The sequence below is a fragment of the Anas platyrhynchos genome, chromosome 2, assembly GCF_047663525.1.
Source record: "Anas platyrhynchos isolate ZD024472 breed Pekin duck chromosome 2, IASCAAS_PekinDuck_T2T, whole genome shotgun sequence".
Classification (NCBI taxonomy): domain Eukaryota; kingdom Metazoa; phylum Chordata; class Aves; order Anseriformes; family Anatidae; genus Anas; species Anas platyrhynchos.
In genome coordinates this window covers 135,525,371-135,547,330 of record NC_092588.1, presented here as the reverse complement: position 1 = coordinate 135,547,330, position 21,960 = coordinate 135,525,371, and the positions used below count along the sequence as shown (strand labels likewise).

Below are 21,960 nucleotides of genomic sequence, written 5' to 3'. Positions count from 1 at the left end.
CTGTCTCCCTACACAGATCTACAAAGAAGCATATTAGAAATATGTTTTCTGCAATGGCAGTTTCTTTTCAGACCTCTTGTATTATTTTTGGAAATAAGAAGCTGTGTTGTGAATCTCACCTTGACCGAATAGTGCTAAATGTACTCCAGGCTGGCAGAATGGGGCTCAACTTCCCCAGTACATCACCTGGAAAATGGAGTAAGCTCTTGATAGGCTCACCAACATCTGTGTGTACCTTCTGACTTTTTGAGACTATGCCAATCCTTTGTTATGAAACGGTTGCAGCATGAATTGCTGTTCTGTCTGTTACAAACCCACAAAAGCAAAGGAGACATGGAGTCAAACCTAGCAAATTACATGCTCCCTTTTCCAGAGCTGTAGTCATCCATTGTCCTTTGCCACAAGATAAACGCACTGGATATTAACCCAGCCTCAATAAATGTCTGTTTCCCTCGCCCATTAAAATGGTCTCTCTGTGGATTTCTTTGTCTTGGATGCTGAACTGATTATGTTGGAGCAAGAAGAGCATTTGCCTGATTCCAGGAAAGGTGTTTGTCAGACCGGCTGGTTGAGGGAAACAGGGCTGACTGTGAGAGAAGGTGGAAGAGTGAAGATGTGCCAGCAACAGAAATACAGATGCACTCTGTCAAGTTGATCAGTGCCCCAAAACACAGTGAACTTAAAAATCAGATACCTTATGTGCCTTGCTTTAGAGATTATGGGATATTGTCAATGGCCTCAAATAGTGTACGTGCACCTGATTTTGCAAAATACAAGAGAGGATGGTGGTTGAAGATCTTGGTGTGGTATTTATATGTGCGCATGCTGTGTGTTCATGCCTGTGTGTGTATCAGTTTGCTTGGAAATCTCATGTAACATTGAAGAGGATACTGCTTATGGGAGCTGAGTTTGTTAATTTTATGTACTTATTTAGCAGCTTAGTATCTCACTTTCTTATCAGGATGTTGCACTGTTTTGATCAACTTTCAAATCAATAAGCAGTAGTTTGCTAGCTTTGGAATGAACATGTCAGGGTCTCAGATTCCCTTGTGAGAAAGTAGATATTTTGGCAATCTTTTGGTTTTAAGATTATGATTTTATTTTCTATTTAATATATAATTATATATGAAGGCAGACTTTCTTGCAATTTGACAGAAGCATTCTTGCCATGTACTTCTGCAGCACAATGAAACACACAGCGATTACAACTGGTGAAACTAAGAGATGTGAAGCTATCAACAGCAAGTTTTGAAGAAGGGTCCATTTTACAATACTGAAGGGGGAGTAGAAAGAATACGCTCCCTAGCTGTATGCTTTTTCAGTGTGAGGAGGGGTGTGTGAGGGGAAGACACTCATTTACTTTGTAAACTCTCTGAGTTTCAGGTTGGTCTAGAATTTCACTTCTAATGTTAGAAATACATTATTTAACGCCCTGATTTTCAAGAGTTCTCTATATGTCTATAATACGTTCTTGCTGTGGTGTTTGAATAAACCATGCAATTGTTGAAGAAATAAGGAACTGTCTGGTGCAGTTCAATATTTGAGTGCAGAAAAAGCGGTGTGACTGCTTTTGATCTATGCCAGTGAATCATGGAGCAGACGGAACGGTGAAGTTTGTTTGGGAAGTGCTGATGGCACTCAGCGGACAAGTAATACAGGTTGTGTAACTAATTTGAGAAGTTATCTTCACAAATTGAATAGTAAAAGGAAATAATTGCATATTTTGTCTTCTGGTCATGCGTGTGAATGTTTCAGGTGGCTGAAGATGAGAACGATGTGCATAATTAAAACAGCATTGCATAAGTGTCTGAAAATGTTTGCTGTTTGCTTTCGTATACGTTACTCTCTTGAGGGCAAAAAAAAAAAAAAGATTTTACATCGTCATCTCTGAGGTCTTCAGACTGAGAAATTTGGGGTTTCTCAGAGAAGCTGTTCATCAGTTTTTCTTTCCTTTTTTTTCTTTTTTATTAAGACTTAAGCAAAACATGGAATGATTACACACCATAGTGATTAAAGGTCTAATTTAAAACCTCCAGAAGAATTAACATACAGATTGTGTTTGTAAAACACAGCCCTTTAAAATTCCCTGTCATTTACTGAAGGAGGAAAAAAGGCAGTGTTTTACTGGTTACCATGAGCTTTTCATCATGGAAGACAAATTAAATACATTTAAACCTTACATTTCATTAAAGAGCTGGCCTACTAACATTCTGCCTTTTGCTTTCAGGTGCAAACTATTCATTTTGTTTATGGCCTGTCTGCTTCTAATAACTTCTAATAGCCAAAAGCAATTAAGCAGAATCCTGGAAGGAAGGATTTCCTTTTCAGTCCATGCTTCCTTACTTAACTTTTCTCTCAAAATAAGAAATCATATTCAACCATATCATAAGGTGCTAATTTCACCATAAAGCCCCTGGCATTACTCTCCCTTTTTATAAACTATGGAGGAGAGCAGCTTTATGGGCTGAACGGAAATGATGCTGGGCTAGATCTGTATGTGGAGGTGCTGTGTACTAATTAGTGGACAAGAGGGGAAGAAACCATAGGAGAACCTAGGCTAACTCTGGAGCCACCTGGAAAGCTGTGGGTGAGCTTTGGCTCAACAGATGTGGGTGGATCTGTAAAGAAGCAGGAGGGTGCAGTAAGGCTATGAAAAAGTGCTGTAACAATGACAAGAGCTTTAAGATGCTTTAGTTGGGGGCAACCTTCTTCTTACACATGAAGGTCCTCACAAACCTATCAGGATGCTGCCGAATTCCTAGGCGTTCCTCTTTTGTGTTGTGAAGATAATTGTCCTCCTAGGTCCTTCTGAATTTGCACTTCCTCGTTCCTCTTAATCTTTTGTTTCAATCTGCTTCTCACCTTTGCATCTCTGTCAACTCTAAATGCAAATAGTAGGAGGTGGTATGGCAGGAGAATTGCCTCTGTGTGTTTTGATTATGAACATGAGTAAGCTTAAGGACCGATTTTTGTGCCGCAGAGAACCACAGATACAAGGACTGAACGTCACCTGGAGAAAAAATGTCTTGTTTTAAAGCTCTTGAGTAAAAGCAGAGAGGGCAGAAATTGCCAAGAGGTGAGAGAGGAACAAAAACCAAGGTGTTTCTTTGCTGTGCATGACTTCATTTTTTTGTTTGGCACAGTGGATGATATCTCTGCGTTTTATCATGGGAAAGATTTGTATACATCTGAGATGTAAATGCATTTTGGATAATTTATTGCTGCTGGGATGATGAATAAGCTTGAAGGAGATATCAAGCTGAAAGGTAATCTGTGAAACAGTCTTCAAGATGTGAATTGTACTTCTACTAGCAGAAAAAAAATGGTATGACTAGGTTTTTTAATAGAACTGAATTGTTCGCTTGGATAATAGAGCTACCTGCTCTGCAGTCTTTTTTCACCTTTTTTCCTTTCTTTTAAGAAGAAAAAGTAAGTTTAATATTTCTCCACTGTGTTCAAATTTCTTCTGGACTTTATTGGGTCCTCATAAAAATAGTACTTGAATTGAAATCTTGGTCTAGAGCTCCTTTTTTTTTTTCAGTTGGCGTTAGTAGGATTCTTCCTTTTTCTGGGCATGTTCTCAATTTTTTTTTTTTTATTTCCTAGGTTTGAGCCCCATTTCACTAACCCCAGAGATCTATCCTAGCTTTTGATACAGGGCTTGGTTATTTGTTCTAAATATTATTGTTGCTATACCCTTTTATTCAGAGCTCTAAACTAGCTTTCTCCTTGTAGTGGTGATGCAAGGTAGAGTGAATTTGAAGTATCACTTACTTGTTCGCATCCTCAGAACAAAGCAGCTCTCCAGAATAACCTTTGTTCTATACCTAGTTTAGAGAAAAATGGTCATTAATTCAAGAATGGTCATTAATTCAATTTCACAAAAACTGAGAAATAAGACAGCACAATATTGTTAGAAGCACTATGAAACAAGAAATTACATTGCAAAAAGGCAATTTCAAGTATTTTCGTGCTGCTTCATGTGTAAAGAAAAGGAATTAGAGGAAAAAAAAGCGCAAACTTGCTCTTCTAATCAAGGCTTTCTTTGTTTTGGTACTAGTCTCTCCCTTGTTACGGTCTGCTTTCCAACTGCTTATTTTCTTTGTAGGGGTGTTGCAAAAGCAAAACAGGGGTGACTGCAACATTTGTTTCCCTTGGTAGAGCAGTGTCTAGACAAGTTTGTTTGTTTATACTGGTTTGGAAATAAGCAGGATCATCACGACCACAAATTCTTTCTAAAGTGCTTTCTATAAAGTACATCTGATATTTCAAGGGAAGTGTAAGGCCTTTTGACATATGTAGATTTTACCAAAAACCCCTCTGTGGTGGTGTTTTTGTTTCCCCCCCCCCCCAATAGGAAATGCCCTAACAGGTAGGTGCTTTTAAATATTCCTTTACAGAGATATTAACTGCGGATTAACATATGGTTACTCTAATGTCTTACTGTTTATAATAGTGAAAAATCTGATAAAAATGAGGACAAAAGAAAAGAGGCTTCTGAAGTAGGTCCAACTTTGTTGTTAATTTGCCTTATTTACAATATAAGGTTGTGTGCTAGCAACGTAATCTCTGGGAATCCTGCTTCATGAGCTGAAAGGGCTGTCTTAAATCTCTGCCCCATAGCTAGAGACTTCAATGTACTTCTTATGTATTTGGTTTTGAAATCATTTAGTTACTAGTACCAGTTGATGTGATGCTTCAAATTTGCAAAGACATGGGATCACAGTTCTGTAAAACCCATCTGATAATTGCAGTCTTTCGCTATTGAAACAAAGCAAAGAGACCTTAAAATCTATCATGATGAAGTGCTTGCATGTTGACTGCAAAGTGCTGGCACGTCATATTGTGTTGATGGCTCTTGTTTTCCCGTTTCTTAAAAGAATTTTTAATCTGCGTTTTCCACATTTCTTTTTTTGAGAGGCCAACATGTGATGTTGTAAACTTTTTCCTACAGCCAGTAGAAAAAGGAGAGAAGTATGCATAAAAATGTCTTCTTAAAATTACTGGTTTCTTAGAAGTATGCAGTCAGCCTTTCTGCTTTCCCCTCTTGCATGAAGAGACCACCAGAAGCTTGCAGGTAGAACACGTTCAGTAGCTGTCAGCCGGGCAGAAGAGCATGAGAGTCTGGAAACCAAACACCAAGCCCAGGAACATGATGGGAAGCGAGCAAGCCACAATTGTAATAACCCAAAGATGTTGCATCATCACAAAACAAAGTCTTGTGGCCCATGCTCCTAAACCTCAAAACCTGGTGAAATTTTAAGACTCTCCACAATGAGAAATAATAATTTTAAAGGGGTTGTATACTGTTTGGTGATATTTCCAGGGGAGAACATGCACTTGATGAAAACGGTACTGCAAGGGCAAAATTACAGCTTATATCTAAAACTACAATCCTGAGCTAAAGAGCCAAGGAGACTCGCAGAGGAGATGGGATTCTGGGACTGAGTATGTTTCTGTGCAAATATTGATAAAATGGGTGTTACAGGGAATGAGCAAAGTTGCAAAAGAACTTACTCAAAGCTGACTTTGCTGGTAAGCTGTGAATTAACAGAAATGGTTATCTCTTTGTGTTAGTTTTGCTTTCTGAAGCTTTTGCTCGTCCTTGAACTTTTATGTCACTGTGAGGAAGTCTCCTGTGTCCAACCACAAAACAGCAGAAAAATATTGAAATGTTCCCAAACCCATTTATGTTGTCTAAGTGAAGTAGCTGACTTAACATTAGTACCATACATTGAGAATATGTATTTTCCTTTAAAAGGTAGTGGTAGATATTTATCCTATGTACAAGTAATGCTTCATAGCAGTAAGAAAACCTTGTCTTTTTATGTTCGTTAATAGCTAGCATAGTTTGGTGTGTTATAAGGATGGAAAACCTGATTCAAGACTCGTCAAAGGGGGATGAGTTTCCTAGATCTTCTTCATTACTTGGAATGTATTCTCAGAACTCAGTTTCGCATTTAAAAAAAAAAAAGCTAAGTTCATAGACAAAGTCTGGAATCCTGGGAGCAGTATCAATGCCTTTGTGAGCCCACGTTTATCTAATGATTCAACAGTGTGTGTGTAAAATAAATAAATAATAATATAAGCCTGTCAAAATAATATAAGCCTGTCAAGTCTTGCATACTGAGCATGAAATTCGTGCAGTTGGTTCCTCCCTTACATCTGCTCGGCTCCTCGCAGAGCTGTCTCTCACAAACCTACTGTGTTTGGGGGCTTTATTCTCACTCCGTCCATTCAGTACCAGACATGCCACATGGTATGAATTCATATAAAAATAATATAAACACTGGGGGAGGGAAATGATGAAGTACAGCTGAGTGGGACTTGTTCTAAGTATTTTACAGTTTGTTAGAAAAAAAAAAAACAGAACCTTAATTTATTTTAAAAAGAAAAATTAAAGCTATACTTAGTTTCTACTTAGAGTTAGAGCACAGAGGTAGCCAGAACTTCTTCCAATATCTTTCTTTAAAATGTATCTAAATTCTCCAGACTCTTTTGAAAGTCTCAACCCTAATCTTTGTGAAAAGACTGCTTTCGGTAACTGGTTGGATGTCATCGCATCACTTCTGTTTATTAGCAAGAAGTTTCTGTTACTACTTGGTTACCTTGAACAGAATTTAAACTGCTGCTCTGTAGCTGTAAAGCTGATTGTCTTGTTGCCAAGGATGTAACCTCTCAAATTCGGTATCAGTTTCATGTCACTGGTCAGCTTGAAAAAGCTGATAAGCTTGTGTTGGTTATCAAAAAAGACTTCCTTTCAGATTTCTTACTTAATGAGAAAGTAAATGTGAGCAAAATTATGTAGGTCTTATTGTGCTTTATTCTATTCTTTTGCATACTCTACCTTTAAATTAGTTTGCTTGGCTTTTGATCTTTTAAAAAAATTATATCAGATAATTAAAAACAAACATGTAAAGTAGAAGAAAAAAGCTAGATGCATTCTACATAAATGCAAAAAGCTTTTTGCTATTTTATATATATATATATATATATCTTAGTAAGAAAAAAAAATGAATTTACAAGATTCAGGGTAATATAAGCAGTAGATATTTACTCAAAATAAATCAATAATTGATGTTTTTTTGCAATAAATACTCTCTCCTGCCCTTTTCAGCTAAGCTTTAATAAACTCTTCTTCTTCCTTTAGCATATAGACTAAATGTTAGAGTTCAGGAGACAAGAAGAACATGCACTGCTGTGGGGTGCAGGAGTCCGGCAGCTCAGGAAAAATATGCAGCAGACTACAGCCCCTTTCTTGAGGCATCAACACAAACAAGAAACGACAAATGCTTCTTTGATTTAAGTTTTCTTGCATTAGCTCATTGAGAAGACTGGACAAAGCCTCTTTAGAAACAGATTCTTTCTGTGTGTGTCCTTAGGTGCCTCAGTCTCTCTGCATCTTTAAAGCACTGTACTCAAGATATGGTTGTCTTTGAAGTTAGAATCTGCCGTTGACTATGTAGAATGTGTTTTGGAAGAATGAATTGTGTGAGCTGAAGGAGTGGAGTATTGAATGGGATCCCACACGAAGGAGCAGTTGCCTGACTGCAGTTTTCTTCAAAACAGTCAGGTGTGTTTGTGTTTCTTAGGTTTCTAAACATTATTCATGATTTTTGAGAAACAGCTGGCTCCCTCCTACCCTGACTCCCTGGAAACTACAGTCAGGTTTGACAAACCACAACCAAGGCTGCAGTCATCAGCAAGGCTCTGCTTCTACTCATCAGAAGGTCTCAAAGTACTGGAAAAGATTGCTTTTTAAAGGAAACAGGCTGGTGTAAATGAATTGGTATTCAGTCCAAATCCAATATTGACGTCCTTGGGGATCTGTGCAATTGTTGATAGGAGAGTGCTTCTCTGGGGCTGATTCAGACAGAACTCCTTGCTGAGAGTCAATGGGGTGTTAAGACTTTTTGACACTGATCTGATCTTATAAACAAACTAAAGACTTGATGTGGATAAAGTCATCGTTTGGTGGTTACAACTAAATAAAAATTGCTTTTAGGATTATTTTTGTTTTAATGGCTTTATCTCAAAGTGGATGGTCTTTCAAGCAGAATCTGTCAGGGGGCCGCGTCACTCTGTCTTCATTATTAGCTGTGGAAAGAATGCAGGGCTCTGTGTATACAGCACTAACCTGAAGTGGATGGCACGGTGTGAAAAGCTTAGAATTCAAAATAATCTTAACAAATCTGGTTACAAAGGGATGTGTAAGTAATATTCAAGGTCTTGTTCATCTCTAATGATGAGGACTGTCCTTGGGCTTTCTGGCTTCCTGAGTCTAACGGCAGAACTGGAGGAGGTGAAGCATTATGTGTGGTACAGAAGGTCGAGCTAGGTTTGCTAGCTTAAGCAAATCTGATCTACAAAAAATTATGGGATTGAGTATACAAGCATACTGACAGAAGCTATCTGCTATCATTACAAAGTTATTCCCTGCCATCTTTGAAAGGTCGTGGTGATTAGGAGAATCAAAATAAGCAGGAGAAAAAGGGGGGGGAGGGGGGGGGAGGGGAGGAAATCAAACCCAACTTCAAGAAGGGCAAAAGAAGGATGTGGGGAGCTGTAGGGATCAGACTAGCTGTGGTCTTTGGGATGATTATGGTGCAGATCCCCCTGTGAGCCATGTTCAGGCACATGAAGGACAAGAAAGTGATGGGAGTTTATCAAGGGCAAATTAATTGTCCTTATAGTGAACACTGATTCTCAGCAAGGAGTTCTGCAGTGGCTAAGTGGACAGGGAGGGAACAGTGAATGTTGTTTATTTTGACATTAGGAAAGCATCTGATACAATCTTTTACAAGCTTTTTGTAACCAACCTGTTGATAGATGACTTGAGTAGGTGGACTGCAAGGTGGGTAGAAAATTGTCAGGGCTGCTGTGCTCAGAGGGCTAAGATGAGGTCCAGCTGGTGGCCAGTAGTGTTCCTCACCCGCTGAAACTGAGGCCAGTCCTGACTGATGTTCTCATTAATAACTGGAGAACAGGAAGCAGTGTGTCTTCAGCAAGTTTGGGAATGCTGCCAAATTACCCAGAGCAGTTAATGAACTGAAGCACAGGGCGTGTTTTCAGAGAGACCTGGACAGTGTGAGGAAGTGGGCTGACGTGATAGTGGAGCAGGATGGAAGATGGTAGAGGAAAGCCCGCATGCTTTCCCAGGGGGAAGAAGGAGGAATTTCAAGTTTCTACATCGATACTAGGATGTAACAGTAGTCTAGGGGATTTTCCGTGAATTTAAAACAAATGTGATGTTGTGTGATATGATTTGAAGTCAGGGAAGGGAGAGAAGATGTTACCGTTTTCCAGAAACGAGCTAGAAATGCAGAATACTATGGTATGTGCTATATCTGCAAAGACAGGCTGCCCATATTCTGTGCTGGCAATGAGTTTGCCAGTAGGCTAGCGTGATTCCCTCATACCGAGAGGCTCTGTATGTTTGCTGGCCAAAGGTCGAGTCCTTTGTGAAAAGATTTCCACCAGCACCCTGCTTCCACATCTACACTGAGTTCTTCTTTTGTAGTGATGTTATTTTATTATTTTCTTTTAACAAACACCAACACATTTAATGACTATCACTTGTGCAATTTTGTATAGCTTACAGTTAGATTCTTCTTAACTTTCTGAAGTAATAATTGTATTCAGTGTTAAGAATAAATCAACATTAAAATACATTCATTGACCTGCCTTGGATTTGTGGAATGATAGAATATTTGGGGTTGGATGAGACCTCTGGAGGTAGTCTGGTCTAACCCTGCTCACAGCAGAGGCAGCTTCACAGTTGGAAAGGATTGCTCAGGATTGTAGCTCATCTGGTTTCCACATCTGGCAAGAGAGAGTTTGTTTAAATCTCGGTGGTGTGACACATTTAAGTAAACTGGCCGGTTATAATAGGGTAATGCTTCCTAAAATAAGGACTTGTAGTGCTTAGAGTAATATCATCCCTTAGGAAATAAAGGTGATCGAGTAGTATATGCACTGATTTCTTTTAAAATATTTAATCTATTACATTAAGAATGAGATTAAAACAAAGTTACTAAGTCAAGTATTCTAATGTAAAGAACTACCAGCCTGAAGTTCCTGTGGATGCAGAGGTGGTATTGATTTAGCTTGGTTTTCCAACAATTGTTTCCGGCTGAATCTGTCCGTATTCTGTGTGCAAAATGGGCAGCGCTCAGGGAGTAATGCAGCTGGCCACATTTATCTCCCCTTTATCTAGAGGAACTTGTGTGTCTAATGCTTGGTAAATCAATGCTTGTCATTTTTCTTTCTCTTACAGTCTTTTATAGGATGCTTATTGCTAGCATTATAGGTGCCTTTTGTCTATAGAGTAGAGTCAATCATTTTGTTATTCTTAAAAAAAATAATTTGAGGAAATTTGTCTTCTATTAGTACACACCTGCGACTCTGCCTGTGTTACTGTTCAAATCCAAAGAAGTTCTGACTCTTGCCAACACCGCGCTCAGTCTTTCTAAGCATGTTTGTTACTGCTAAGCATACCGCATACTTCATGCATTTCACAGTACTGGTCTGAAGTCAAATCTCATGTAAGTAGTTCGTATTTAGGATCCTATACATAGAAACATGAGAATCACTACTTTATGAAGCTTTAGGTCTGCTGTTTTTATAGTATTAGAAGACCAATCTTTACAAAAATGTAAAATGTCAGCCTTAATTCTTAAATGCATTAGACAATTAGTAAGCTGTGTCTGTGTCACAAATATAACTTGCGGTTGCCAGTGATTTGATGGACAAGCACTGTGTGGTGATACTGGCAACTGTCGCTTTCACATACTTCTGTATTTTTATAGCTGGCTTCTAACTGGCAAGCACAGATGGCCATAGATTGTGATTTTTTTGTATGTTTCTGAATTTGAGAAAACATTTGTACAGTTCTTTTTAAATTGCATTATGTAAATATCGTATGTTAACTACTGTCTATATTTCTTTTATTTTAATCCCTAAGCTTATAGCATGGGATTTTGGAACCAACCATTTAAATATTTTGTTAATAATATAAAGGGCTTCTGTGTTCAGCTTTTGCATAATTTGAATGTTTACTTTCAAGTAGTTTCTTTAAGTCAACAGTGTTATTTTGTCATATTAGTAACTTTTTAAAGTTGCTCCTGGAAAAAATCATCAGGTTGGCCACTATCAAGCCTTTCTCTTGCTGTTAATGATGGATGTTCTTCCACTAAGTTAGAAATTAATGTTTCAGTGGTACTTTTTGAAATGGTACATTCTTTGTGGTACATTCCTTTTACCTGGAGGAAACACCTCTTTCCATCTGTTGTCACAGAAACGTAGATTTCTGTTTAGCCTTACTTAGGGCACAGGCAGTAGACTCAGTTTTTTACTGCGTAGCGGTCTAAGAATGTTTTCCTAAGCCTATTTTTGTGGAAGGGCAGCATGCGAAGAAAATTACAGAGAAAGGCAGAGATTTTGTAAGTTTTTGGCTACTACTAGCCAAAAAGATACTATGAGCATGTAGTATTTAGTAACGTGGTTGTCCTGGATACTTTTTGTACTATTCCTATTCTGCGAGACTTTTCTCTTGACCTGAATGAACAGGCGTAAATGCCTAACCTGTTAGAGCATAGCAATTGTTTTCTGAAAATAAATTGTTATCCTGAAGGAATTCTAAGGGATTAATCAAATGAGTCTCCAGCAGCTGATTTAACTATATATAGTTAAATAGCTGATGTAAGTGTATGCTTGTTAACGAACAGGTGCTAAACCAGTTGTTTTAAGAAGTAACTACATAAGCAGTGCTCAGATTGTTGATAATTATTTTTTTAGTGTTAGAGGCAACATGCTGATGTCTGACTGTGCTGCTTTCCAAAAATTCAAGTTCTGAATGAATTAATTATTTGATGCCTGTATTTGTTTGTTCTGTTGCTACTGCGCAGTAACACCAGTTCTCTTTGGAAGCGCAGTTGAAACTTACCTGTGAATGTCCATTGCTTTGTTCTTTATTTCCCTTTCCTGTGCCATATGGTATTCACTTGTACACCCTGATTAAATAATTTATTGTGAACACAAAGTACTGCTCTGTAGTTGAGAGCGAGTTGAATTAATCCTGGTTATCATTCAGTTGATTGCACTGGCCTTATAGAAATTAACCGCAGTAAGCATAAAGCCTAACACTGTAATTTTGTTGAATCAAACACAGTAGAAAAGAAAACAAAAAACAGTCATAAAATTGGAAGCTAGCACATAATTTTAATACTTTTGTATCACGTAGACTTTCTCATTTGAGTGCATAATTTTAGTAGTTTTGTAGCACATAGACTTTCTCATTTGCCTTCTGTTCAGGAGGTTGTCACGTACGCTTTTAAAGCAGCAACTGTTTTAGCTAATTGACCCTCATCTAGATTTACATCTCATTTAGGGCCCTGTGCTGTCCTCGAATGGCTGCCGCAGCTGAAGTTACCTGGAGCCGTATGCAGATACCAGCACGCCCCGGGGAGCTGGGGCAGTCGGGCTTTGGCTTGCTAGCAGCTAGCACATCCTACTTATTACACTGCTGAAGCACACTAGGTTTGTGTGTGGTCATAAACGTGGTGACACGTAAAAAATCTTTGCAATGGTACAGCCAGTGACTAGGTTCTGTGACTTGTCTGAAGACTGTGATAACACCTAAGGTTGGTTAGGGCCTCAGAACTTATATTGATGGTTTTGTTTCCACAGGGCTGTGAGATACCAACTTCATACAGTCCAAAGAACAGTGGAGTAGCTCTGCGGAAAGCAACTCATGCTTTTAGAGTATCCAAATCTTCGTTTTAAAATTCATTTTCAAGGGTTGGTATCCAATCCTCTCTGATGGGTCCAGATTTTCAAAACACTGCCATGAGGTGTGAATGCATGCTGAAGGCACGGTATGGCAAGACAGTGAAGTTTTCAAGTTTGTCTTCAAAAAGTTCGTGAGAAAATTATATGACTCATGTTGGAGACAAGCAGTGTAACAAAGTGAGCAATAAAAGCTTTTTTCTTGTTCTTTTGTAAGAATAAAATGTAACTGAAATATTTGTGTCTCCTTTGTTAAAATTTTGTTTTACCAGATTTTAGCTCTGACCTGGGATTTTTTGGCTTGGGCAAGCTGGATAATTTTTAAAAAGTCTTAAGGGAGGAGAGAGATGGAAAATTTTTCCTTGCTGAGGGCAGAAAGATTTTCTGTGTGTGTTAACAATGTGATAATTCCTTCTCTTTCCCCACCTCCCCTCCAGACATTATTTCAAAGGTTGTAGGACTTTGAGGAGTGAGTTTGTCCCTATGCCACTGTTATTTCAGCTTGGCTGAAGAAAGCTCCAGAATCCAGTGTTTTATTAAAGCTGGTGTTATGCATCAGCCTTGTGGGACAAAAGGAGTGTGTTGCTAACCTCCTCTGTGGTTCCCTTTCCCTGCCCATTATTACTGACCCTTTGGAACTGGTCAGAAGCATAGGACAGACACAGAGTGCCTTTTGAGAGAGCACCCGACTGCTCATCTCCCTCTCTGGGGTGAGAGGGGCTCTGCTTTATCTCAGCTCCCAGGGCCTGGATGCAGCAGAGACGTCCTGTGTGTTTCAGGCCTCTTGCACACACGATCTGTGCATTTTAGAGCAGCATGAAACAAGCTTTCTATTGCCCTCTCATTTTGTCAGTGATAGCTTGGCCCAATCTTCTTTCCTCTTCGCTCTGGGGAAGTACAGGACCCCTTGCCTCTGTTTTAAGGCAAGGCAGTCATATAGCACTCAGCACAAGAACAATAAAAAGCTGATGGGAGCAATATAAAAACCAACGTGTATGTAGTAGTGGGTTAGTAAAGAGGCCACGTGGGCAATCTGTTAGCGCTTAATTTCTTTTAATTGGACTTTTCCCATAGCAATCCAGCACTGAAATGTGCTTGGCGTACGTGGGTCTCTGTCATGGTAACCTGCCTTGAGAGCATTTTCATGCACTTAACTTTCATCGCTTACCCAGAAAATAACCCAGCAGTAATTAACTTAGCTGCTCCTCGGTCTGTTCCTATTTAGATTCTTGGGACAGAGGAGACCAGACCAGATCAGAACCACACTAATTCGGAGGCTTTCCAGCTCATGGAGCCATCTGGAGGGGTTCATTTGAGTTCAGTGCCCTTGATTATTAGCACCGGCAACAGTACTGTCTGACTCAATACAGACTGCTAAAAAGATGGAGAGAATTCTCTACCTGCTGTTCCTCTCACTATTGTGAGTTGTCCTCCGTGGTACTTGGGCTATAACTGTAAGTTGTGGTGGTCCTGCTGGCTTTGTGCAGGGTACTGCAAACAAACAGCTGTCTCTGAAGCTGAAAGACTCAGGATTATATTTAGGTACAGACTGTAACACTTTTTTTTGTAAGTTTTCAGAGTCTTACTGGCATCCTCTAATGCTCATGAACCACTTAAGTCTCTAAGAAGACACTTTAAGGTCTTGCACTTGTTAGTTGGGTAAATCTGACTGTGAATGCAGCATACAAATGGAAATGAATGGAAATACCTCATTCCTGGGTGATTATTTTCTTCTTCATTCAGGCTAACTTTTCCCATTTAGTAAATTCAGCATCTGTTGAAAGGAACAACTAAACTAAAGCTTCATTTGCCTCAGAAGATTACCAGTTTGGAACGTACAAAGAGCATTAATTCCATACTAAACAGTACAATTATCGGAATTCCAGCTATATGACATAAATGTTTTATATAATTTTAAGTTGCTTGCTTAGTTATCTTCTTTCTGTAGGTTTTTATCTCAGGAATTCAAAAGAGTTATGATACTCTCTTGCTAGTTGATTAGAGGAATAGAATAAATCAAAGATTTCTTGGGTGACTTTAAATCAACCACTAGAAAGAAGTCTATTCATCCTCTGTATTTGATTATTTTCCATTCATCTCACTCCCGGTCATTCTTTCCTTAGTATAGGCATCAGGAACCTGAAGGCTGTAGGCAGCACTGTAAATTTGCCTATCCTTCACGAGTGAGTGCTTTTGCAATGCAACCTTCAGTGCTTGGATCTGTTGCAAACATGACCAAAAATGACAAAGTGCCACTTTCTTCTCTGATGCAGTTACCAGTTATCCCGTTTGACACCTCTTTAGGGGCAAACTGTCATGCCTTTAAAGATTTGGTGGCTTAATAGGCAATGCGTTTTAAACAGCCTAGGCAAGGCCCTACTGCCTACATCTCATTGTTGCTCTCTCCCAGACTTTTTTATCCCTTTTTAGGGCCTCTCATCTGCTGCCATAAACATAAAAATTTTACTGTATATTGGAATAGTAAAGTCAGCTCACAGGCAAGAGAGCTCTCTCGCGGATGGGAGATGACAGTAGGCATTTATTTATTTATCCAGGGGAAGGTGGAGTAGATAACTTGAGACTTGAACCAGAGCAGATCTCCAGCTTCCGAGTGATACCTAAAATTCGAATTCAGATTGGACTTTCTGGTTTGTCCTTGGCTTGCAAGACACCTAAGTCAAGACTTTATGGGATTTATCTGTGCTTCATAATCCCAACCCAGCTCTCTGCTTTTTGACCTTTCTGTGTCATTGCCTTTGTAGCACTAATTGCTTACCTGTGGTGAAGGGAAGTTGTGACCTATTATGAGGGCAGATGAACCTTACATTATTTCTTCACATTTTAAGATTAAACAGATAGCAGTCAGTCATATTCCAAATATTTTCACTTCACTTTCTCAGTAATCATTCAGAAGTCTTGTCCAGAGAAGGGCGACGAAGCTGGTGAGGGGCCTGGAGAACAAGTCCTACGAGGAGTGGCTGAAGGAGCTGGGCTTGTTCAGCCTGGAGAAGAGGCTCAGGGGCGACCTTATTGCTCTCTACAGATACCTTAAAGGAGGCTGTAGTGAGGTGGGGGTTGGCCTGTTCTCCCACGTGCCTGGTGAGAGGACATGGGGGAATGGGCTTAAGTTGCGCCAGGGGAGTTTTAGGTTAGATGTTAGGAAGAGCTTCTTTACTGAAAGGGTTGTGAGGCATTGGAACGGGCTGCCCAGGGAGGTGGTGGAGTCACCATCCCTGGAAGTCTTTAAAAGACGTTTAGATGTAGAGCTTAGGGTTTATATGGTTTAGTGGGGACTGTTAGCGTTAGGTCAGAGGTTGGACTCGATGATCTTGAGGTCTCTTCCAACCTAGAAATTCTGTGATTCTGTAATTCTGTGAAGTTTTATCAGTCAGCATTTGGTGATGAGGATTCAGAGCATCACGATTGGAAATGCCAGAGCCTTTCAACCAAAGGTCCATTTATGATCTCCAGTGGGTCTCACAATGTGCCTGGCTATCATCTTGCACTCGCAGTGAGCGTCGTCTTGATTCTGGGACATACAGTGGTTATCATTTGTATGACACAACTTGATGAAACGCATGTTATACCTTCAGATACAGTGCAGAGCAGACTTTTCAGCATTCACCCCATACACAGAATAAATACCGCTTTCTCAGTCAAATTTGTGTCTCTTTTCTTTTGGCAAGTCCCAGGCAACACCTGCCAAAGAATGCTGTTTTGGTGTTGCCTACCCTCCGCACGCTTATTTGCAGATGCTGCTCTCCTGGAGAATTTCAGGCTGCTAGATGGAAGGTTTAAGATACGCACTCTGCTGTTAAGTGCAACGTTTACATCAAAACATCACATCTAGGAGTTGTTTGTTGGTTTCACTTGGCATTTTTCCTTTATATCGTGAGATCATATTCTATAATAAGAGATGGTATTATTGCTATGAAATCCTGTTTTACGAAATAGGATTTTGTGGGGCCACACAGCAATTTTAGTCCTGAAATTAGTGTACAAACAGTTCTGTTCTTGTCTTCATCATTTGCTATTGGCAGTAGCCATTTCAAAGCGGTTTCTCTGCGTTGCTGCAAGGGTGTTTTGGTGGCTTATGTTTAACTTGCTCTCCACCAGGACTCCCAGGTTGTCTTCAGGAGAGCTACGTGCCAGGCTACGTGCCAGTTCCCAGCCTCTTATTGCCATAATTACATCCCAGGTGCAGGACTTGATATTTATCTTTCTTAAACCTCCTTACAGTTCTTGTTGGCTTTGTCTTTCATCCTGTTGAGGTCTCTTTGTTTGGTGGCACTTCCTTCTGGGGTATCTGTCTTTCCTCCAGTTTGATGTCATCCATGGGCTTGTTTAAGGTGCATTCAATTTCATCATCCAGATTAGCTATAAAGATAATGGCCAACATAAGACCAAGTATTGAACCCTGGGAAACTCCACTTGTGCCTGGTTGCCAATTTGACTTTGAGCCATTAACCATGACTCTGAGCTGTAGACAACAAGGTTCAGAAGTTCTTGTCTTCTTACACCAACTGAGTGATCCAAAGGAGTTGTAGTCCAACGTGATACATTTCTCTGGATACCAGACTGAGAACTTCTGACTAAGGGCAAGTCCCCTTCTGTGAGTTTATCACATGCAGCTGAAGTTAAAGCGGTATCTGGAACATCTTTCAAAATGATAGTAGGTATGCAAGGCCATGATATAGCTCTCTACTTATGTTTCTACTGTACAGTGTAAAAAGGAAAAAAGAAAAATTACTTGCCTGTAGCAGCTTTTTTGAGGTGCTTTTTTGTTTCCAGTCTGTAAGTTGATAGCTCATCCTTCTATGCTTCTTTATAAATAAGTTCTTTAAAAATAAATAAATAGAGATTCTGTCCTTAAGACTTGTGACAGGTGAACAGACCCTGCTCCTTCCGTTAAAGGTGTGTTTGCAGCACTGAATTTGAGACAAGTGTTTGATGTTGGTAAATTACAATTCAAAGCAGTAATGGCTCTCTGTAGGTACACAAGGTATAATGATATAACAATACATGTACAGGGTGTGCTATCTATAAACTTACAAACTTCGCAATTTTAAGTTGTTTTTTAAAGAATAAGTTCAGCAAATATTATTTACCTTTCTTCATAGCAGCCTTCTTCAGAGGCAATGTGCAATTTCAGTTCTTGTTAACTGCAGTAGATCTGTAAATGAGGTGATCTGGATCTGGTGCATGGTATGAGGACGTTAAGGAGTCACAAACAATCTTAAGGCAGCAACCAGTTGTAAATGGGGCTTGATGTGTTTCTGTTTTAAAGACTTCTATCTAAAAAGTTACATTTATAAAACAAAAATAGCCACATTTTCAATTTCATAAATTTTATTCAGTATTTTCTTGTGCTGATATATCGGAAGTGATCGTACGTTGCTGCTTTTGTTCAGATGTTTTATATGTATATACATATAATGTTTAAGGAGACATTACATTTTGCAAACTGTTTGAGACAAATTGTATTTTAACATGCGTTTCTCCACTCAAAGCAGTTCAGTCAGACCATATTCAACATGAATCATAGTCCAGCACATCCCACCAATGTAGACTTCTGGCACAATTGCCAGGGGTAAGCATATGCTGAAGATTTTACTGCTATAATTGAAAGAACAGCATTATTTATTTATTCAGTTATTATAATTGGCATGGTTTACACAAGTAATCCCCACCACTCTGCAGGTTAGTGCCCTTCTTCACCAAGAGCGTTTAGTTCCTAGCAGCCATTGATTCTCCTCTGCTTTTCTGCCAGTTGGAGGACATCAGCATTTAAAAGCTAAAGTAATGGTGCAACCGAGGTGCTTCAGCTGAGATATTCAAAGTAAGTGAGGGGAGATGTGGAGTAATTCAATTGTCCTTGAGATACACATCCAATTTTGTGGACAAATAAAGACTGTAAGGCTGCTTTAGAAAAGGCAACTTGAAACCTTCTGTGGTGGAAAGTTAATCAAGTTGAGAAAGAGAGTTCTTGACTAGTGGCACAATGTGTCTTTTATTGTTTATTTATAAATAAATAAAAGCAATTGATCAGATTAAATTCAGATTCTGTTTCATTTCTGTGTGGTATTTTGGCAACCTTGTCAGGGGTTACAAATTGAAACCTTTTTTGAGATAAATTTAGTCTTTAAGAGAACATAGTAATGTTGTAAGGAGGTAGATCTGTAACATTCACAAGTCCTATTTCTGTGAAGCTAGATCTATGCATATTTTTTTCTTAAACTTTGAAGTCAAGAGGAGACTAGGAGAATTTGTGAAGTTTCTAAACTTTAATAGGTTTCTGTGGAATAATGAAAGGTATGGATGTTAAAAATAGGAAAAAAAAAAAAACAACTCATGAAGTCGAACTAATTAGAGAGGAAGTAAGTATTAAATACGTAGGTGAGCATATTTGGCTCAGCAAATCTTCAGGTACTCTGTAAACAGAGCAGGAGCCATATGCCAAGCTGTCAGTTGTCCTAAGGCTGGAGAGGAGGCTGAAGAAACCCACGGAGTAAGCAAGTAAAAGCATAAACTAGCCAGAAGTCAGACCTGATCTGCAAGCGACCCGTTTATTTCGATTATGGCCTCCCAGCTCTCCTGAGGCCAGGTGGGAGCTCCAGAGCAGTGCAAGCCGGCACGGTAGCAGAGCGGTGTCTGGGGAAGGCGCTCCTCGTGTCCGGCTTGATCCGAGAGGTGCTGAAGAGGTTGAATGGACACCTGGCTGTCTCGAGTGGTGAATATTATGAGCAAACCTCTTTGCTATAGCTTCTTCTTTAAATTACAGCAGATTTGTCAAAAATACTTTGTAGTTGGATATTAGTTGATGTAAAAAGTAGTTAAAGCTTTAAGGCCTTTCTTTGTATGCTCTGCATGTACTATGGAGACAAATTTACAAAACATACTCTAGCACTAAATAATTGTTGGACTTTTTATTGTAAAATATTCATGTCTGTTATCAGATTTTATTGGTTTGTATCTACTTAATTTTGAATTTTAATCGGTAAAAATCTGCCATGCTCGTTTTTCTTATTTGAACAGAAACTCTCTTCTTCTTAAGAAAAAAAAATATTTTAAATGGATTTTCTTGTGTAAACCACTATGAAGTGATTAAAAGAAATAAGCTCTTCAAAAGGCAGTGTCTTACAGTATTTGAATAGCTTATATACTAATTGGTTTTTCAACTGTGTGTCTGGCTCACCTGTGACTTTTTGTTCATCAGCATGTTTTGCTACAAGGTAGTGTATCTTGTAATTTGCTCGCTGTCTGTTTTCAGACTGTTCCCTTATTATGTATTCAGCTATTTCTTTGTGATGTTTTCAGTACTTTGAGGTGCTTTTTAAGTTCTAACATAAAATTAAAAAAAATAAAAAAATATTTGATACCTGGTGGAAGAAAGGTTTGCTTTTATCTGTTTCTGGTCAAAAAGTCAGAAGTAATTTCTATAAATTTTGAGATATTTGCTGCTATAATTATTATAGTAATTTCATCACATTGGTACCTTTACCTTTGGATGTTTTGATTTCTAGGTTTCTGTCTGTGAAACAGTAACTGGCTGATATGAATCCTAAAAGGAATAGAGTAATAGATAGATTGCTTCAAAAAAATAGAAAAGACTTCAAAGAAATAAAACAATGTGAACAAAAAATAATCTGAATGTGGCTTGAGATATGCAGCATTAACTTCAAACATTTTGGTAGTGATTACTTTGAAGCTTTAAAGCAGCTGGTAAGCCTTTATAGGGGATATCATTCGTAATAAAGTGGAAAACTTTCACCTTTAACAAGATTTTGTCTTCTGTACAGCTTGCCCAATTTAGGCAGCGGAAAGCACAAACTGACGGTCAGAATGCATCAAAGAAGCAGAAAAAGAAAAGGAAAACAGCAAGTATCAAAGATGAAGAATCGATACAAGATGGGATTGATATTGATCGATCTCGAGGTGATGAAACATCCACATGCAGCAGCCGAAGGGGAGCAGCTGCAACTGCTGAGTTTGCTGTTATGAGGACTTTGCATAGTGGAGAAATTATCACACACAGCCAGACATACACCACTGAGGTAAGTTTGTCTCAGGTTGCAAACTGTAAATTAAAATTTGGGCTTAAAATAATCTATTAAATTTGAGAATATAAATAAAGGAGGTATATGAGGCTGTAGGTATTATTTCCTTGCCTCTGCTTTCTGTCCTTAACATCCAGAGAAGGTGTTTTCTAATTGCCTGCTGTCATCATGTTTTGTGTGGTACTCAATGTCCCGTAGATTACAGAAAGTTAGTTGATACTGCTGTACTCCCTAAATGGGCAAAAATTGTTTTATGTTATAGCTTCATTTTATGGATTTTGTTTTATTAGAAGTTTTCAAATTGCTGTGGATTTTTGATCACTGCAGCCATGGCTACAGCAAAATGCAAAGCTAAGCATCTTTCTTGTATTCATAATGCAATTTGAGGCTTTCTGGTTAATGAGGAGGACAAATGAATTCAGAAAACACTACTTAGAGCTGGATGGCTTAAGAGACTAATAAACAGATACTCTACTTTTACTGCTTGATGAAATATAATCCTGCTTGCTAGTGGTTGAAAGTACGTGCTCTGGGAAGGTAGTAAGATGCCCTGTGTGATACACACTGACAGCCCGGGTCAGCTCTGAGGGGACATGAATTCACATAACATAATATATTGTTCCCAATATGTATCTAGGGCCAAGAGATGCTATTTACAAAATAGGTTATTGCACTCTTGAAAGCAGTGACTTTAAAAGGATGTGAGTGTCGCTTTGAAATCATCTCAGATCCCCAGTTCTCTACATGTGAATGCACTCTTTCCTGAGATAGGCAATACAGATGATAGCTCTGCATTTTGATTCATCAACCCTGTGCTAGGTTGGACCATTTGTAACTATTTTGGCTCCATTATCTCCTTTCCAGTAGCCAGCGAGTAATAGACACTTTAAAAAAATTTCTTACGATCATCAATTAAAAAAATGAAAAGGAAAAGAAAAGGTTATCATGGGGAAGGGAGCTAAACTGCATGTGTGAATAAAACACTTGTGAAGTAATTGATGAATTTATTTTATGATTTTAAGCCTGCAGTACAGTAGATATATTGAACTTCATAGATATCTGCCGTTTGAAATGTAGGCTTTCATTCTTAGAAAGTTCATGTCAGGGCTTCAGAACT

General features: G+C 38.8%; 1 protein-coding gene and 1 long non-coding RNA gene across 8 annotated transcripts in view; both read left to right on the top strand.

Moving 5' to 3' along the window:
- AKAP9 (A-kinase anchoring protein 9) overlaps positions 1–21,960 on the top strand; it is a 109,933-nt gene that overhangs the window by 2,670 nt on the left and 85,303 nt on the right. For all 7 annotated transcript variants that reach the window (XM_072033643.1, XM_072033642.1, XM_072033640.1 and 4 more), the window contains exon 2: positions 20,586–20,840. In XM_072033643.1, the coding sequence (XP_071889744.1) occupies positions 20,586–20,840 (255 nt within the window). The remainder of the gene's footprint in view (positions 1–20,585; positions 20,841–21,960) is intronic.
- Positions 8,527–13,023, top strand: LOC119715835 (uncharacterized). The gene is made up of 2 exons (XR_005263280.2): positions 8,527–12,537; positions 12,688–13,023. It is a non-coding gene; the product is annotated as an uncharacterized lncRNA (long non-coding RNA).